The 17,148-nt window shown below is 40.4% G+C and overlaps 2 protein-coding genes across 7 annotated transcripts; one reads left to right on the top strand and one right to left on the bottom strand.

The window, feature by feature from the left end:
- Window positions 1-570: 570 nt before the first annotated feature.
- MRPL57 (mitochondrial ribosomal protein L57) lies at window positions 571-2,348 on the bottom strand. 2 transcript variants are annotated; one of them, XM_080375408.1, is made up of 2 exons: window positions 2,217-2,348; window positions 571-1,035 (listed from the first exon to the last, which is right to left on the bottom strand). In XM_080375408.1, the coding sequence occupies exon 2, from the start codon at window positions 1,028-1,030 to the stop codon at window positions 719-721; it is 312 nt and encodes a 103-aa protein (XP_080231534.1). In that variant the 5' UTR covers window positions 1,031-1,035; window positions 2,217-2,348; the 3' UTR covers window positions 571-718. The 2 variants fall into 2 exon arrangements, with proteins under 2 accessions (XP_080231534.1, XP_080231535.1); XM_080375409.1 differs by lacking the exon at window positions 2,217-2,348 and adding an exon at window positions 2,049-2,192.
- Window positions 2,349-2,494: 146 nt separating this feature from the next.
- On the top strand, window positions 2,495-14,906 carry SKA3 (spindle and kinetochore associated complex subunit 3). Of its 5 annotated transcripts, none has more exons than XM_080375384.1 (9): window positions 2,495-2,628; window positions 3,832-3,896; window positions 4,793-4,958; window positions 6,587-7,010; window positions 9,991-10,091; window positions 10,853-11,037; window positions 11,221-11,436; window positions 11,639-11,757; window positions 12,632-14,906. In XM_080375384.1, the coding sequence occupies exons 1-9, from the start codon at window positions 2,526-2,528 to the stop codon at window positions 12,663-12,665; spliced, it is 1,413 nt and encodes a 470-aa protein (XP_080231510.1). In that variant the 5' UTR covers window positions 2,495-2,525; the 3' UTR covers window positions 12,666-14,906. The 5 variants fall into 5 exon arrangements, with proteins under 5 accessions (XP_080231510.1, XP_080231511.1, XP_080231508.1 ...); XM_080375385.1 differs by having other exon boundaries at window positions 2,497-2,628; window positions 3,066-3,896; XM_080375382.1 differs by having other exon boundaries at window positions 2,500-2,628; window positions 3,786-3,896; window positions 10,856-11,037.
- Window positions 14,907-17,148: the final 2,242 nt, after the last annotated feature.

The following is a 17,148-nucleotide window of genomic DNA, read 5'->3' as shown; positions in this document are numbered from 1 at the left end:
AACACCCCAACTTGCAGCTGACTGTTACACTTAAACATGACAGAGAAATCAGACTGCCACTCAAACGCGAGTCAGCTCTGTTCCTTTTAGATCAGAAATAATCTCTGTGAGATGGCAGTAACACCCAAGTTGTACTGACATGACAATGACACTGGCATTTGAATTTAACAATTCTTTCCAAAAAGTTTACAAAGCCTGTAACATTTTACAATCGTCCATGACTTCCAGCCTCGTACACCTAACTTTTTAATTCTAGTTCATCTCAGTCCATGTATGCCTGATGAAGTGAGCACTATGCAAGTATCATCAGCTGCGTCTCAAGTATTGAGGTATACAGAGTATCCCTTCAGAAGGGAGAGTGACCATTAACAGCCATCTGGTCAGTACCAGCAGATAATCCCTTTCAACAGAGCAGGTGTGTTCTAGCTTTCAAAAGGAAATTAGCAATGCTATAATTCTTGTTATCATCATGGCACTTGGTAACTCAGGCCATTTTATACAAAACCCCTGAAGAACAGAAGGCAGGCAGATGGCAGACTGTCTAAAGAGACAACAATAAGAAAACATAAATTGTTCCGTAGGACTGCATTTATTAATGTAAAATTTCATATGCCATAGCACGGTCCCATTTGTCATCCACCCTTATACTGAATTACAGAAGTACTATAACAGGTACAACAGCTGAGCCCACAATAGTGCATAATACATGCCGTATTATTCAAGATATCCACTTTTTCGACACATTTAAGTGGTTTAAATGATCGCTGATATATCTGTGTTCAGGAAACTTGGCTTTCTTCTGGCTTTTGAAAGCTTCCCATTTTGCACGTCTCTCTTCCGTGTTATGTTTGTACTCCTGTTCCCGTGTCAGGTAAGGTCGACTCAGCCAATACTCATTCTCTGCTTCAATTTCCAACCTTCGGATCATTGCTTGCTTCATTGAAATGGTAACCGGTCTTGGCCGCCTGTACTTTCCAATCCACTGTCTTCCAGGAATTCTCTTTCGGAGTAATACTGTTGTTAAAAACATTATGCCTCAAAATAGAAATATAAAATACTCATTACCTTAAGAACAAAAGTTAAAAAGTTTAACAAGAAAAATTAAAAACTGCACGCATACACATCTCCTACTGCCTTTTAGCCGGCTGATTGGAACTAACCATTAAATACAGTACACAGTACAATGACAGACATATTGGAAACCCGAGACCAGAAAAGGGATGCAGAAATCTTTATGTAGCTAATGAGTTTACTCAGTTATCTTTACATTGAGATTAAAGCATGTCCTCCATAAACTATTTATGAAAAATACGGTCCCAGACAGCATTAAACAAAGGATTCACTTCATTTCTTCTTCAGAGAGATGCACTGTCAAAACAGGGAGTATTTCCAGGTCTGCCTTCTAGATCCAGATCTGGCCTTCCCTCAGCATCAAATTTTGAGGTACAGTCTCTCCACACACTTGCTTGTATACAATTACCTAGTCTTGTATTTTGACTATGGGAAATCTCATTTGTAGAGGAAAACATCCAATATTAGACCAACCAGTGTATGTAGAAAGCACAAATACTGTTTCCAACACAATACGCAGGTGTAATAAAGAGGCAAGAAAGGCCAAGCTACGTTTAGATTTGACACACGTGCTCTTCATTAACTTATTAGTCCTAAGCATGCCTAACTCCTAGGCCTCTCATTACACTGTATTTTCACCAACTAAGAAGCCAGGCAAGCACTTTAACACGGCATAAACCAGCCCTACTGCTGAGCAGCGAAAAGCCACGCCGCCACAGCCCGTTCCCGCCGCACAACCCCGCGCTGCTGCTCCGCTCTGACCCGGCCCGGGACGGAAGCTGCGGGGCTCCGCGGCGGCGCTGCGGCCCCAGCCTCCGGCCCCGCTCCTGGCAGGGCAGGGCAGAGCACAGCCGCCCGTCCCCCGGCCTGCGCCCGCTGCAGCTTCCACAGGGACCGAGACCGATGCGCGACACGGCGCGGCTGCCCTCCGGGGATCCCCGGTGCCACGGGAGCCACCCGGGCCACCGGGCGCCCACCAGCTCCAGGCGGGGCTCAGCCCAGGCAGCGGAGCCCGCCCCCCACCGAGGTTATCTCCCGGTTCAGGCCGGGTCAGCCCGCCCTCGAGGCGAAGCAGCCCTGCGAACGGCCGCAGCGGCGCTCCCGGTCCCACAACCAACAGGCCGCTGACCCCCGCCCTCACTCACCGATTCCCACGGCCGCTCCCTCCTCCCTGCGGCGGGAAACAAGATGGCGGCGGCGAGCGGCCCGTCTCGCGAGAGCTGGCGGCGGGCGGGCGGGGCCTGGCGGCACCAATAGCGCGCTGCCCGCCGTTCGAAGCTGGCAGCGGGCGGCAACGTCGCTTCAGCCCCGGCAGCGCGGCCGCCTTCTCTCCTCAGGGCGGCCCCGGTCCCGGTCCTGGGACGGCTGTTAGTGGTCGCGCGTCGGCCTAGGGCTGCGTGGGGGGCGGCTGGGGCGCTGTCCCTGTCCCTCTGGTGCTCCCCCTCCCCGCGGCCATGGATGTGTCGAGGGAGTTCTTCAGCAAGCTGCGCGCCCTCGCCACGGCGCTGGAGAAGGAGACGCAGGAGCTGGGGCGGGCCCTGCGCGAGGAGGACACGGGTAAGCGCGGCCTCGCCCCGTCTCCTTCCCGCGGCGGCCGAGCCCGCCGGGGCCCCTCCCGCCCCCCGCAGCAAGGCCTCCGGCTCGGGGGAGGTCCGGAGGGTCGCGCTGGGTGCCCGGCGGTGACACACCTGGACGCTGGGGCCGATGGCTGCTGGGATGGGGTGGGCGGTGGGCTGGCGGTTGTCCCTCGGGAGCCCTGGATTTGGGGTCCCGCCCGCCATCGTGCCCCGGTGGGTGTGCGGAGATGGGCGTTCGGTGGGCTGGCGGGTGCGGGGATGGGGCTGGGGGTCGCTCATAGGGCATTGGTTAAGCCTTCAGTATTCTCTGAGCTCCTTTGTGGGTGCGTAGGTGAGCATTTATCACGGGGAAAAACGGGATGAAGGGGGGTGAGACGGGAATCACATTCGTGCTTTTACTTCTTTCCATGGATTAAGACAGCAAAACGCATTTGCGGGGTGAGTTCTCCCCTTGTGCTGATAGCTCGATCTTCTAACTGGATTTATCGCTGTGCTGTAAGACTTCAAACAGAGCTGCATTGTCAAAACAGGGAGTATTTCCAAGCCTACCTTCTAGATCCAGATCTGGCCTTCCCTCAGCATCAAGCTTTGAGCTACAGTCTCTCCATACACTTGTTTGTACACAATTACCTAGTCTTGTCACATAGCAGGCGTCCGCTTTTACACTATTTGCATTAACCTTGATTTCCAGTGAAAGAAGTAATGACAGCTGCACAAATAAGTGAACAAGGCTAACACCTATCCATGTGCAAATAAGGCAGAATTCAGGTTTTTGTTTATGTATGTTTTTCAGTGGTGTCTTTTTTCAAATTTTATTATTTCAAGTTCGAGCTCTTTAAGGATAAAAACTTGGCATAAGTAATCATTGACAGCCCAGAGACCTACCGGTTGTGCCAACATCTGCTATACATTAATTTCTACAGTGCTGCAACAGTAAAATGGAAGCCTGTACAGTTTCTCCGTGTAGCTTAACATACTATGCAAATAGCAGTCTCATGCCATGCAAGGCACCCTATATGAACTAGTTTGTCTTTTGGTTTCCTCTGTCTTGACTCTCTCTTAACATGTCTCCAGCATCTCTAATACAGGAGATTATGTTCTGATGTAGAATGTATTTGCATGCTAAAATATCAATAGCCCTTTTTTTGTTCTAAACCCTTTTATGTGAACACGCGTATCAAAGACTATGAAGATGAATCACCAATAAGACTCTTCCATGACCTCTGTTGTGAAATCGGGACTTTGAAGGTAACATCTTAACTCACTTCCTTCTTGAAAAGTTGGAGGAAGGGCTGTTCCATAAACTTACAGTCCTATTTTGATCATTAAGCCATAATGCAGTTTTGTTAGTCAGCAGTACTGCCCTTACTTTTTATTCATTGACCTCATAAGTCCTCATAACTGCTGTGGATGTCGGGGTAGTGCCCAAAAACTTGTGAGTGACTTAAAGTAGATTAGCACTGTGTATTAGTTGGTGGTCACTGTTGTCATTCAGACTGGCAAGGGACAAAGGTAACACAGAACTTGTAGCTGTACCAAGGCATAGGTACAGGGGAAAAAGATTCAGGAGCAGCAGCTCCCTACAGAAGAGGTGTACTTGTTTGTGTTCAATAACTAGCACTTGCAGTGAAGAAAATCTTCACAGAAGTTTCAGTACCTTTGACCATTCGGTTAAACTTGTGAAGAATGTTCTTTATTTCTTTAACATAAGTAGGAAAAACAGGCTATAGAAATGAGCAAGTGTAGAGATAGTTGAGAGGTAAGCTAGGATATAAACTTGGGTTTTACCATCTGCTCTGCACTAGTTCTTTGTACGTGGGCAGTAAGATTCCAAACTAACTGCTGTTATCCTATATTTTTGTAGAGTAAAAATGTATTTTTGTTTGAGAGGTTACTAAGTAGTTATCGTATTGTGAACTGTCATCTTAGTTTAATGTTTGTAAGTCTTTGTACGCTTGTGCCCTATATATTCCTTATATTTTGTAACCTAGTTTTCACGTACAGATAAGACCTAAATTTGCTGCTTATCCTCATCTGAATTGAAGTTCAATACTTGCTCACACATTAAGAGTTCTGGGATTAACTACCATGTGGTGATTTGAGAACCAATATTTCTCTTTCCCTCACCTCCTCTGCCCCCAAAGGAAGATGTTAATGCCAGTCTTAATAAGAGTTGCTCTGAAAAACAAACAATTCATGAGTTTATGAAGGCAAGTGAAATACTGATGGAAAGAAATGCAGCAGATCTTGAAAAAATAAGAGAGCTGTTCCAGAAATACAGCTACAAAACGTGTCTCGAAGACTCTACAGGTAGTATTTCTTGGCAAATATGTGAAGAAAAATGTAATTTTCTAAAATGTTTCTCTTTAGTTGTGTGTATGTTTCTATTAATTAAGACATCAAGTACATCTATGTTATTTGCTTTATAATAATATCCAGGGGGTAAAAGTTCATTTTGTGATCAGTGCTGTAAGAATAAACCAAAATACAAAACTTACGAGTTAGATCTCCTGGCATGTTCTTCAGTTAGTGTGGTTTTTGGGAGTTGTTTTTTTTTTTTTTCCCCTCCAGTAATAGCTATATTCAGAAAACATGCTAGCAAACATGTTTTCATAACCCAGAGAATTATGCTGCCTCAGCTTCTCATGCATGGGAAACTGTTGTAGATGTATCTAGATTAGTTTGTATTCATATGTGATGATTGCATTAACTTAAAATCGCCATAGAGAAAAGTTTAAAATAATGTGTTCCACAGCACAGGTGGGAAAGGAGAAGCACATATGGGGATTAGTGACAGGTGGCAAGAAGTAGTAGCTTGATCATTGGAGTGGGAGTTCCTGAATCCAGTAGAAAGTGGACACACACCTGTGTGACAAATCCAGATACTCCAAATGAGTGCAAAATACTACAACTATCAGCACTACACATACCCTGTCAAGGGCCAAATCAATCTTCAAGAAGCCTTTGGCAGGGCACATCTTAACTATCCCCTGAACATTATTCACTCATTACATAAACCAAAATTGTGGTCATGGACCATTTTCACTCTGAGTTAAGCTACTACAACTGTTTTACGAAGATGTGGCAGAAGGCTCTGGTTTTATAGTACCTTCCTGTCTTCTCTCTGCCTTTAAAGACTTCAAACAGAGCTACAAGGTTAATTTATTTTTTAAGATGTGTTTTTAAGCAAAGTGTATTTGAATATGTAATAACACGGCAGAGGTATTACCTTTTCATGTGTCTTGGTATTTTAAATAGCTTCCCCACCCCACCCCTGCCTTGCTGCTTGTATCTTGCAGAAATTCACAAATGTTTTGGGGTGTTTCAGTTTAACTACAGAAATGTACAAATTACGCATTTGCTTATTTCTGCAGTGGGCTGCTCTTGTTACCTAAAAAGCTACCCACTTTCGTGAGTTTTTAGTTGCTGCTTCATAACCTTTCTTCAATACTGTTTTTCTGAAGAATGAGTATTAAAGTACTGTGTGCAACCTTTGCTCTTTCCCAAAAAACTTTGTTCTATACAAATTTTGGTTTTGTTGTAATTTATGTTTACATTTTTAATGAATTTCCACTCTTGCACTGAAATGGAAACAAATATATTTAAGATTAGCACTTCTTGCCTGCTCCATGCAGGGAGATGAATCCTATTAAAAAATACATGCATAAAAATCTCTCAATTTCATTTTTCCTAGAAATAATATTTACCAATGAAGTGAAATTCAGCAGATGTGTGACCCATATTACAAATATAGCTTAGCCTGGTATAAGCTTTTGATATCTGTTGTATCTTCAGGTTCAATGCTTTAAAATGAAAGAAGGTATCTATTTTTTACAATAAAACTGATTTTGAATATTGGAGAGGAAGTCCAAATTTATTTTAGAAATTCTTAAAAGAGAAACTTCTGGCATAATTTTTTTAATTACTTTTTTAAACAGAAGAGGAAGAAGTAGTTAACAGTGATTCGCCAGTGTCTGTCCAGAAGGAATCTGGTGAAGAAAAAGCAGATGATGTACCTCATCTTCCTGCTTGTACTGTGACGTCAATGGTGCCCGAAGACCCACTGCAGACCCCCCAGCTTTCTGATTTTGGTCTTTCACAATATGCTTTCTCCAGACCTTGGATTGCAGTGAAAGAACAACATGCAACAAGTGCACATCAAGAAAATTCAAAGAATGGGACCCCACTAAAACCACAGACCACCTATGTTTTGCCCAAAACCCCAAAATGTATGCTGAAGATGGACGATTATGAATGTGTGACACCAAAACTTGAACACTTTGGCATTAGTAAACATACCACATGTATGAATGAAGATTATACAATGTCACTTATTCGCAAGATTCCTCAGACAAGCAAGAAGTAAGTAAATGACATAAGTTCAGTTTGTTTCTCTACTGAGCTTTCTGTTGTTTCCTCTTGCTGCATTAATTTCTTGGCTGCTGTTGCCCCTGTTGTCTTCAAGCAGTTGATACGTTATTATCTGCCAGCTGGTTAGTCCTGTGTCTTTCTTCAACTCTGCCTATCTTTATGTTCACCCTTTGTGGTGCCAAATGCTGCCATGAAACAGATCTCTTAATATGCTGCTTCCCTTGACTGCACCACGGTAAGAATCTTTCATACACAATTTATTTACAAAGCGAAAATGCACAGTATATCTGATCTTTTGCTTTCCTTAACTTTGGATTTGGATTTGAGGATGTGTTGTCTGCAGTAGATATATCCAATTTAAAGGTTTCAAAAGCTTTAGGAATACAGACCCAGAAAAACACTTCTAAAGCATTCAGTAGAATGCCTTGTTGCAGAAAAGGTGTATCATCTCTTGTGTTACCCAGCTCCACCTTACAAACAGTTAGCTCTTTTTGCTCCATTCTGTTGAAAAGACATCTCCAGACTTTCACGTTTCTCATTAAAATTAAAGAATCTGCAGCAGTGAGATGTAGAACACCTTAGCAGTAGAGGCAATTTTCTATACTTCTAAGGTGATGTAAAGGTAGTTAGGTCATGGTTTTATAGTTAGTATTAGCAACATGTTGAATTTTAAAAGCTGACGGTATCTAAAAGAAATTCAGTGCTCTGCAGCTAAATATTTGGTATTTAGATAAATTGTTCAAAAAACCCCAAGAACCATATTCAAATTAAGTTGTGGAAATAATAAATCAAATTTATCTATTTTAAAATTTTATTTTTTTAATCGCTGGTATTTGCAATTTAGGCACAGATGTGAAGTTCTTCAGAACCATGCCAGCTTGAGTGACCTTGTCCCCCAGAGATCCAGTTTACTGCAATGGTTAAATTTTGAGTGGGTTTTTTTTTTGGTTTTTAATTACTGCGGAAAAAGTTAAAGTGAAAAGATACACTTTCTTTTAAAATGGTTTTGCGATCTCTCCTTTGGAATACTTATGTAGATACTATAATGTCTATAAAGCTTTATAGTATTTGAATTGTAATAACAGGAAAACTTACTGAATTCTGTAAGATAATAATTCAAACATCGTTCCCTCTCAAATATTTTGAGAATAGTTTCAGCTTATCACATAATTTAAATTATTCTCATATTTATAACTTTTTGTGGTTTTATACTACTTTTCCTATTTAACAAGGACCAGTTTAAATGTGATCTTCAGCTTTAATTATGGCTGTAATTCATAAAGGGATACATTCACAAATGCAGATTCTATTTCTGTGGCTTCTAGTGAAACAATTAGGTAGTCCACTAGCGATATTATTATACAATACAAAAAAATCCCACACTAGCAGTCTTTCATACCCATAATGGTAATATTAAAATTCTGTAGAGAATTAGCTATAGCATGATTGCTTTTTAACACATCATCATTATTAATGATCAAACCAGATGGACACATACTGATTGTGACTCAAGTTAAAGCTACATATAGATTCAGAATAAGTGGCATATGTGAGGGGTCATGTCATTAAGTCATTAGTTAAAATGTTGTTTAACTGTCTTTTAGCTTGCTTATTTTGTTTATTTTGCAACATTAAAGTTAGCTTGCAGTTTGATCAGAAGGGTTGAAACAATTGAACAGCTTGTTATGTCAAAAAAGTACTCATCTCACCTCTTAGTGAGAAGGCGCAGCGTGTTAAATGGGCAGAACACTAAGCCAAGAAATAAACAAACAAACAAAAATTGTTTTCAGTGGATAATGGGCAGAATCTCTTCCCTGAGGATCAGATAAGCTCAAAACCTAGTACACATGAGGTAGCCTTATACCTGTAGTTTCTAGGTACAAAGACAGGTAACAATCTGATTTTCTTGGAGACAGCCCTGCCCTTTCATATAATTCGCTTGTGCCATCCAGGTCTTGTATCTAGCTGAAAACTGTCTAGCAGCTACGCATTGTGTGAAAACCACTTCAAAAATTCATCTCAAAGTTCTTAAAAATACTTAATAGACCTCAAGTCCTCCAACTTTGTTTTTCAGTTTTAAAGCAGGTGAAAGGGACAATGTGCTTTGATGCACCTACTACAAAACTGAAACCAAAAGTAATCCAGAGAGAAGAAAGGAGAGGGGGAAAAAAAAAAGGGGGAAAGCGTCTAAAGAAAAGAGTTGTACTTGTTCTTCTCCATTGTAAAAACTAGGAATCGTATGGGTTTAGGTATCTGTAATACCTCTGAGGCAAAACTCAGTTGAAAAATTCTTTTTTTCTGACTCAATTTGAGATGTGTTCATCTAAATAAAATATACTGCCTCAAACATATTTTTAATTTTTTTTTTATGTTTAGGCTTTGTGTAGAGAAGCTCTAAATCTAGTTCTCAAGTAGGCACACTTTTGTGTAGAGTTTAGGTAAGCTTTCACTTCTTGTCTGGTATTGTCTCTTAACTGCCTACACCCTTCTTCCACTGGAATATTTTGGGTAGGAAAAAAGAATTCTGAACACTTCTGTTTCCAGTTTTGTGGAATTGATTTTTAAATGGCTTTTCACTGTAAGTCAGCTAGTGATTAACAAAAGTAATTTTATTCAAACTTCAAAACTGAATTAAAAACCTTTTTGTGCTCACAACGGTACTAGTTTCAGAGCCAAAAAGATTTCCTCCTGCCCTAGACACCTTTTGTTGTCTGTTCATTTTGGGATTATTTTTCTTTTAATGCCTTGGATTGAAATCTTAGTGGATTTGGTAAACTGTGGATGGACTGAACATCTGCATGCTACAAATTGCTGCAGTAGAATCATAGATGAAAAAGTCATCTTTGAGGAAATGAATTTTTGACTCGCATGTTGATAAACAAATACTAAAAAAGTGATCAGTTTGACAGTATTCCTTTAATTGTGATTTCTTCATATTACTTGAGAACTCATTGAGAGGTTTAATTTTCAGGTTGTTTGAAGAAGATGATCTTAAAGTCAATGTACCAGAAATTATATCCAGGGAGATCATGGTTACTCCTAGGCCAAAATTAAATGTGACACCTGAGAATGGTAAGTTAAAAGTATGTGAAATAAGTATACGTACGCAATTTTTACATGATGCATGAGTAAATGCATTGTAAACACATGGTTAACTTTTAAACTGTGTTTCTTGTTCAATATAGTTAATCTAGGCCTAGTCATTGTATGAGTACTAATGTCTAGAAATTAATGTTGGTGGCTTCTATGGGAAGGTTTCTCACTTCGGTGTAAATCTTTGCTCATTCTTCTACTCATAATCCATCTAGAATTATACAGAGCCATCGATCATTTTGTACTACAGCTTATCCTTATTTGAAATGAAAATACCGGTTTGCCAACAGCCTTTTTTCCTGAGAATACCCATTAGATCTGTTTAAAGATAGGAAAGAAACCGTTTTGAAAGAGGCTAACGAGACAGTAACTTAGATCTTTCAAAAATAGTGCTAAAATCTCTTTGAGAGGAATTATACTGTGTTCTCTTGAAAATATGTGAAGACCTTTGTACTAATATAGTGACAATTGAATGTATGAGAAGCTAAAGCAATGTTGGTTTAAATTGGGCTTTTTCAGCTATTCAGTAGTGGGACTAGACTTACAACTCTTTTTTTTTTATTTGCATTTCCTGTTTTTATGGAATTCTGGGATTTAGGTGGTTCTTCATGCTGAAAATATCAGCTAAAATGATACAGGTGTGTTAGAATATGCAAGTAGACTTAAAGAACTAAACTGGGGCACTGAAACTTATAATATGTGTGTGTATTTTTATTCCTCACTTTCACCCTTAATTTCAGCAGCTGGCTGGATGGCTTCTCCTATGATGCTAGAGTTCTGTACTCCTGATGTGCAAATCTGTTCCGGAAAAAATACTATAGTATCAGCAAGGTCACCAAAGACAAACAAACTATCTCCTCCCAGTCATACAGGAACACCAGAGTTGCCAGATTTTGAAACAAGATGGCTAAAAACAGAAGCTAAGGTAGTAAATAGCAATTAAATACATTTTCACACACTTCTTACTGTCTGTTTGGGATTCTTTTTCAATACTACTTTTTGTTATGTCATTGTAGATCTTTCTAATAGTGATTTTGTTTTTAATAAATGTTTTTACTTTACAGAAGATAAGTAAATTAACCAAAGAAATTTAATACCTCTTTTGCAGCAGGTAAAGCAGGGAGGAAAGAATGAGTCAGTGACAAAGGATGACACAACAGATAAACAACACATAGAAGATAGCATTCCTTTTCTTGTGACCTCTGATGAGTATCTTGAACATTTTGAAGACCCTTCTCCTCCCAAAATAAAAAACTATGATGACCAGTTACTCAGTACTCCTCCATCTCCAGAAATAACAAGGATACCGGATGATATTCTACAGGTTAGCTAATATACTGTGGGTTGTTTTTTTTTCCCCTAAGTACTTTTAATATCAAAATAGTAAAATTAAAAGGGCTTAGTTCTATCAAATTGTGTTATTTGAAAATAAATAGCTCTCTGCTACTTACTAAAAATACATAAACTGTAATCCTGTTTTGAGTTCTTAGGTAATTCTTTTTATTCCCTTTTAATGTTTCCCATAGATTCTGTCCAAGTATAATAAAAAAGTAGATTCTCCTAAAGCCAAGGAAATGGAGACCAAGGCAGCAAATGCTACAAGATCTGAAAGTGATTTTAGTAATGACTGCCACAAAGAGAACAGGTATGATTAAATTTTACAAATTTAGTTATTTAATTTGGAGGAGCTATGAAGATGCTTTAATGCAATTAGAAATTCATGCAGCTGCTTGCTCTTCAGCTACCAAAATAGCTCTTGTTGCTGTGACTAACTATTCTTCGGCATGGTATCTGACGGCCTTTTTGCAAAGAACAAACGTTATGATTGATTGGGTGTTTGAATCCTCCCAACCTTACAAAAAAAAAAAAAAAAAGGTAGTTTTACTGTTTTATGTGTAGGTATATTTTGTTTTGTGGCCATCAAAATATTAGTGAATGGTTTCTTCTGAGTAAATTAGGCAATAAAACTAAGGAGTTGGAGAAAACTATGTAAGTGATGTGACTGATTTCACAGTTGTTCTGGTAAAGATGAAGTTCTTTGAAATGCAAAGCCATCTTATGAGCAATATATGAGATTAAATTAGTCTACAATAAGTATGAGTAATCTTTGAACAATGGAATAATACCTTTTAAAAAGACTTCAATTTGAATAGAAAGATGTTTTTGTGACAACTTGATCAAGTGTAGATATTCCTTATTCAATGTAATGTATATTACACTTGAATATCAGTTAAATTTGGGGCCAGTACAGATTGTTTAGGTAGGAGGTACAAGGAACACATAAAGAGTCAAATAATAACTACAACAACCCAGAATAAGACTGATAAAAGTACTTATCTTAATATACCAGGAGTTGGAATCCAATTGAGTAATGAAACAGAGCAAAGTTCTTACTTTAGCTGACCTTTCTTTTTTTCTTGTCAAGATGGTTTAAAAGAAGCTTTGATGTTTGTGTCTTCTGCTAATTCAAAATATGATTGAGACAGTAAGTTCATGAACTCTTCTGGATTTATTTGCAGAGGATATCCTGGATATGTCACGCCAAATACCTGAAATCAAGCTGAAGACCATGTTGAGACTGCTTGATATTCATGGATCTTATCACTGAATTGTAACAAGGTTGAAAAACAAAATATTATATTGGTGGGAGGAAAGAAGCATGCAAAGGACAAGCTTTATTTAATGGAGAAAAATTTTCCATTACGTGAATGAACTTGAACTAACAACTTGTGCATATTTTTTTAATTGATATTATTGGCAAAATGTATTGAGGGGTTTTGAATATATTTATGTGCTTCAAAGAGGACCGGGGCTGTGTATGAGGTAGTACTTCAGTTGTTTCATCTGATTCTCATGTTGGTTGTGTATGTTTGTGTTTGCAGTAGGCTGTAGAGAAGTGTAGTTTTGCTGCAAGGGGACGAGTCCAGTACATTGCCCCAGAAAGCAGGGTATCTCTGGCTGTTCTGGTGATGCTGCACATCATTCCAGGGCTGAGTCTGAAGGGCAGTACTTCAACAGTATTTGGTATCTTAAGCAGAAACAAGTCCTTTTCTTTACTGGAAGAGTAACTTCTGCTTTACTGTTTATCTTCAACTGCTGGAAAGATTTGCTGGCGGGCATGTAGGTGACTGCTTATTCTCCTGCTCTGCTGCCGTGTGTGCATTCTGTAAGTGATAGTGTCACTTCTAAACATGCACGTCTATCCCCATAACAGCTAACCAAGCTTAAGTTCTCAGGGGTGTTTGACTCTTTTTGTAGCATCTGGTAGTCATAGTAATTAGGATATTTTTTTTTTCTACCGGAGATCTTACTTTTGTCCACAAGAAATCCCAGCTTATCCTTGTTTGGAGCCAGTTTGCTGTTTCCAGTGTCAGCTATTTCTCTGAGTGATTCCAGGGCTGCTCTTACCATATGTATATGTTCTTCCTGTTGATGGCTAAAATTTTGTCATTTATATGAGGACAGGCATGCAACACATGAAAAGGGAGAGACTGTCCCAGGAGCTGGGGAGGAAGTGTATGCTGTTCTGAACTTTCTAAACACAGCTCCAGTTTTGTGGGGTTTTTTAAGTTCTCAGGATATGCAAACATCTAGAGATGCCTGGAAGTATTTCTCCAGTTGCTTAGATGGATATGTGGCTAAAATCTTTTTCCTGCTATTCTAGTAATTCTCCAGGATAAGCATACATCAAATTAACTGGAGAAGCTGATTTTTTTACTAGTTCCAGACTCAGCACACTGTCATTTTTCTGTGCTAACTTCTATTTATGTATTATTATATGTCAGTCTTTGAGCTTGATTGACACTTTTGAATAATAAATGAATCTGTCTCAGGTGCTTGGTGGCTGCTATAAAACCACTTGTTCTACTCTGCTCCTTCAGAGAGTGAAGGCCAGACCTGCTTCCAGCATCTTCACAGACTAAAACCATTTAATGGGCTGGATGCTAGTCTTGGAATTTGGTGGTCTTAAAAAGGTAAAAAGTATCTGCTGCAGAGCCAGACTGATTTACCAGAAGTAAGCAGGGGTTTCACATTCTGCATTCTCCCTTCACAGCACTTCATGGCTACTTTCTTGCCCTGAAGCAAGTTAGATTTCCCGAAGGACCCCATTTAACATGAAATGGAACAAGCAGCACTACTGTCCTGGACCTGGCTGTATTCCCTCCTGCCTTCACCTAAGGATATTCCCAAAAGTGCTTATACATGTCTTTTCCCTACACTTGAGAAAACTCTCTGCTCCCCTGCCCTGTGCAGAGTTGAACCCAGCAGTGCTGGGGTTCTCACAGTAAGCCACTTGCATAGTTTTTCTTGCCTGTTAAAAAATATTTTTTGCTACATTTTGTAGCTATTTCATTAACTAATGTTAAAGGGATTCAATTACTATTTTGAAATACAGATTATCTTCAGGATGACAACTGAAGTCTTAAAATCTTCTGGTCTACTCAAGCTATTATGACATGCTGGCATGAGACTTTTTGGAGTCTAGAAACAAAGTTTTACTAGTTAGTTTTGCTTTTCTTGCCTACAATGTTATCCTAATACAGGTAACGCTGCTTTTTGTACTTATATTCTTCTTTATAGAAGGACCATTGCTGTGATGGCAGATAATTATCAGAGCAGCAAAACAAAAACTAGTTTTAGTTTGTTGTGCTTTACTTTTGAAAACCTTTTAGGTTTCAGTAAGGCCTAAGGAGTAGTTTGAGTATTGGAGGTGAGGAAGGGAAAAGTTGGCATAAGTAAAAGCGTAACGGTGTTGGAAAATGATCTGTGTTCAAAATAAACTGGGGAGGGAGAGTTTTGTGTTTTGTCTTTTGTTTTCTTTTCCTTTTTTTTTTCTACTCAGATTGGCTGTCATGTGGGTGGCTGCGTGGCCATCTGATGAACTTGTGCAGTTTAAGTACTGGAACAACCAGGGATGTAGCCATGGGTTTGGAGGAGGGCGAGACTCCACATAAGCCAGTATTCCTGCTGAAGGAAGGCTTGTCCCACTGCACACTCATATAACATGTCAGAGTGTGAAGAATGCAAGAGGAAAGATACATGTTGATTTGTTGTGGGGTGAATTGGATAACAGCATTAGCCAGTCAGAAAGTGCACTTTGGATAAACAGTAGCAAATGCCATAGTTCTGGAAGACGCAGTGGTTACCTGAAAACAGGCAAAACTTTCTCAGAGTATGGTTCTGTGTTGTGCTTAATTCAGTTTAACTGGGGGCTGCTTCCACTAGAGGCTGTTACACCAGTTCTCCTGCACGGAACCTAGAGCTTGTGCAGTTCTACAGTGGATTCCTTGCATTTGCCAAGCCACTGAAAGGCTGATTAATTTTGTTTTCTCTTGTAGTTTGTCCTCCCCAACAGTAATCTCAAACTCAGCTTCTGCCTGTGTGAGTGCTAGATCAGATAGAAGATGTGATCTGGTTTCTCACCCTTCCCTTCCAGCAGTAGCTGCAGTCAGGAAAGATTGAAGTCAGCACAAAACTGCTCTTCAGCATTTAGGGACATCTGGGAAGCAACCAAAAAAGCATGGCCTTTAGTTTTCCTTCATTTGCTGTGGTTCTTAATTATTATTTTTTTTTAATAAGTATATCAAATGCATCAGCTAACAGAAGCTTCTCCCATAATCCCATTTTTGTCAAAGGAGCATCTCATTTGTTCTGCTGAGGAAGCCCCTTAACGTGGTCAGTGCAGTTGTTTCCTTATCTTCAAAATGCTTTGCCTGAGGTTGAATACAAATACAGATCTCGCAGTGAAATGAAGCTTCCCAGATGGATGTCAAATGGATAAATGGCAAGCATCACTTTTAGTGCCTCCGGTTGTGCTTTCATGGACAAGGTAAATCACTGGAGCAATAACTGGCATCCAGGCTTCCTTGGTTAATTAAAGCACCATGGATGTTTTAAATCTGCTGTAAGATGTGGTATTTGTTTTGTTCCCTGTTGTCATTATTCAGCTCTTCCTCATGGTGGTTGCATCTGCTCCATCAACCAGCTGTAGCTGGCAGCTGGAGCTGCCTTGTATTTTGGGAGTACTTTGTTTCCCTGTGGGACAATAACACAGAGACTGTGGCATTTGTAAGGAACAATGACAACATCCAGTGGCCACACTATGGAATCACAGGTACGTTAGTCCACAGGAGTACAACTTTCTCTCAAGAAGGCATTAGTCAATGCTACCTATATTATCTATCAACTTAAATGTGAAACCTCATGCTGTTCTTAGGGTAATACCCACTTGTACAAAGGGGCAGTTGACATCACAGTCGGGAGCTGACCAGGTCCATGAATTTCTTTGATCTTGCCAAATTCAAGTTGAAGAGTTTAAAAATATATATATAAAAAATAGCACAACTGTGCACACGCAGGAAGGTGTGCAGAGGAAGGTGCTGTGCTACGCGGGCATTTCTCCTGGGGAAAGACCAAGTGAAGGACAGTTTGCAGAACATATTTTTTGGTCTTCAAATATTTTTATAATTTTTGGCATAATGTATTCTTGGCTTAAAGCCCTGCAGTTATGCTCCCTAATGGTTGCTTACGCAATTGTTGTAAACCAATAAGGCCTTGCTGCGTGGTCCCACCTTTCCTCTCCCCCAGCCGCAGGTCCCGTGCCTTTGGTTGCACCACTGCAGTTGTGGCTGCAGGGGAAGCCGTTACTGCTTGCCCAGCCACCGGGAACTATCTGTTGTTTCCCAAGATGAAATTGTTCATGGACCCTCTCTGCTGACCTGCAAGGGTGCTAATGGGTGCTAAGGCAAGAGCAGGGAAAGGGTGCAGGGAACGGGAGCCACCACATCCTCCCTCCACTGGCAGGATAAGCTGCTGGCGCGGTGTGTCCTGTCTGTCTAGCTGCTTTGGTAAGGCTTCCTGAGGCTGTTGTTCTATGAGCACTTCTGTGGCAGTTGAAGCAATTCCTCTTTTTCACCGCAGCACCCATTGCTCCTGCTCCCAAGCCCCCTTCCCCCTCCCTGGGCCACCTGCCTGGGTGCTTGTGCATGGATTAGACTGGAGGAGACACAGCTGCTACAGCCAGCCTTGCCCTTGG

Source organism: Falco punctatus (assembly GCF_963210335.1).
Source record: "Falco punctatus genome assembly, chromosome: 2".
NCBI classification, from domain to species: domain Eukaryota; kingdom Metazoa; phylum Chordata; class Aves; order Falconiformes; family Falconidae; genus Falco; species Falco punctatus.
Note: the sequence above shows the minus strand (reverse complement) of the source record. Positions and strands in the feature narration are given on the sequence as shown.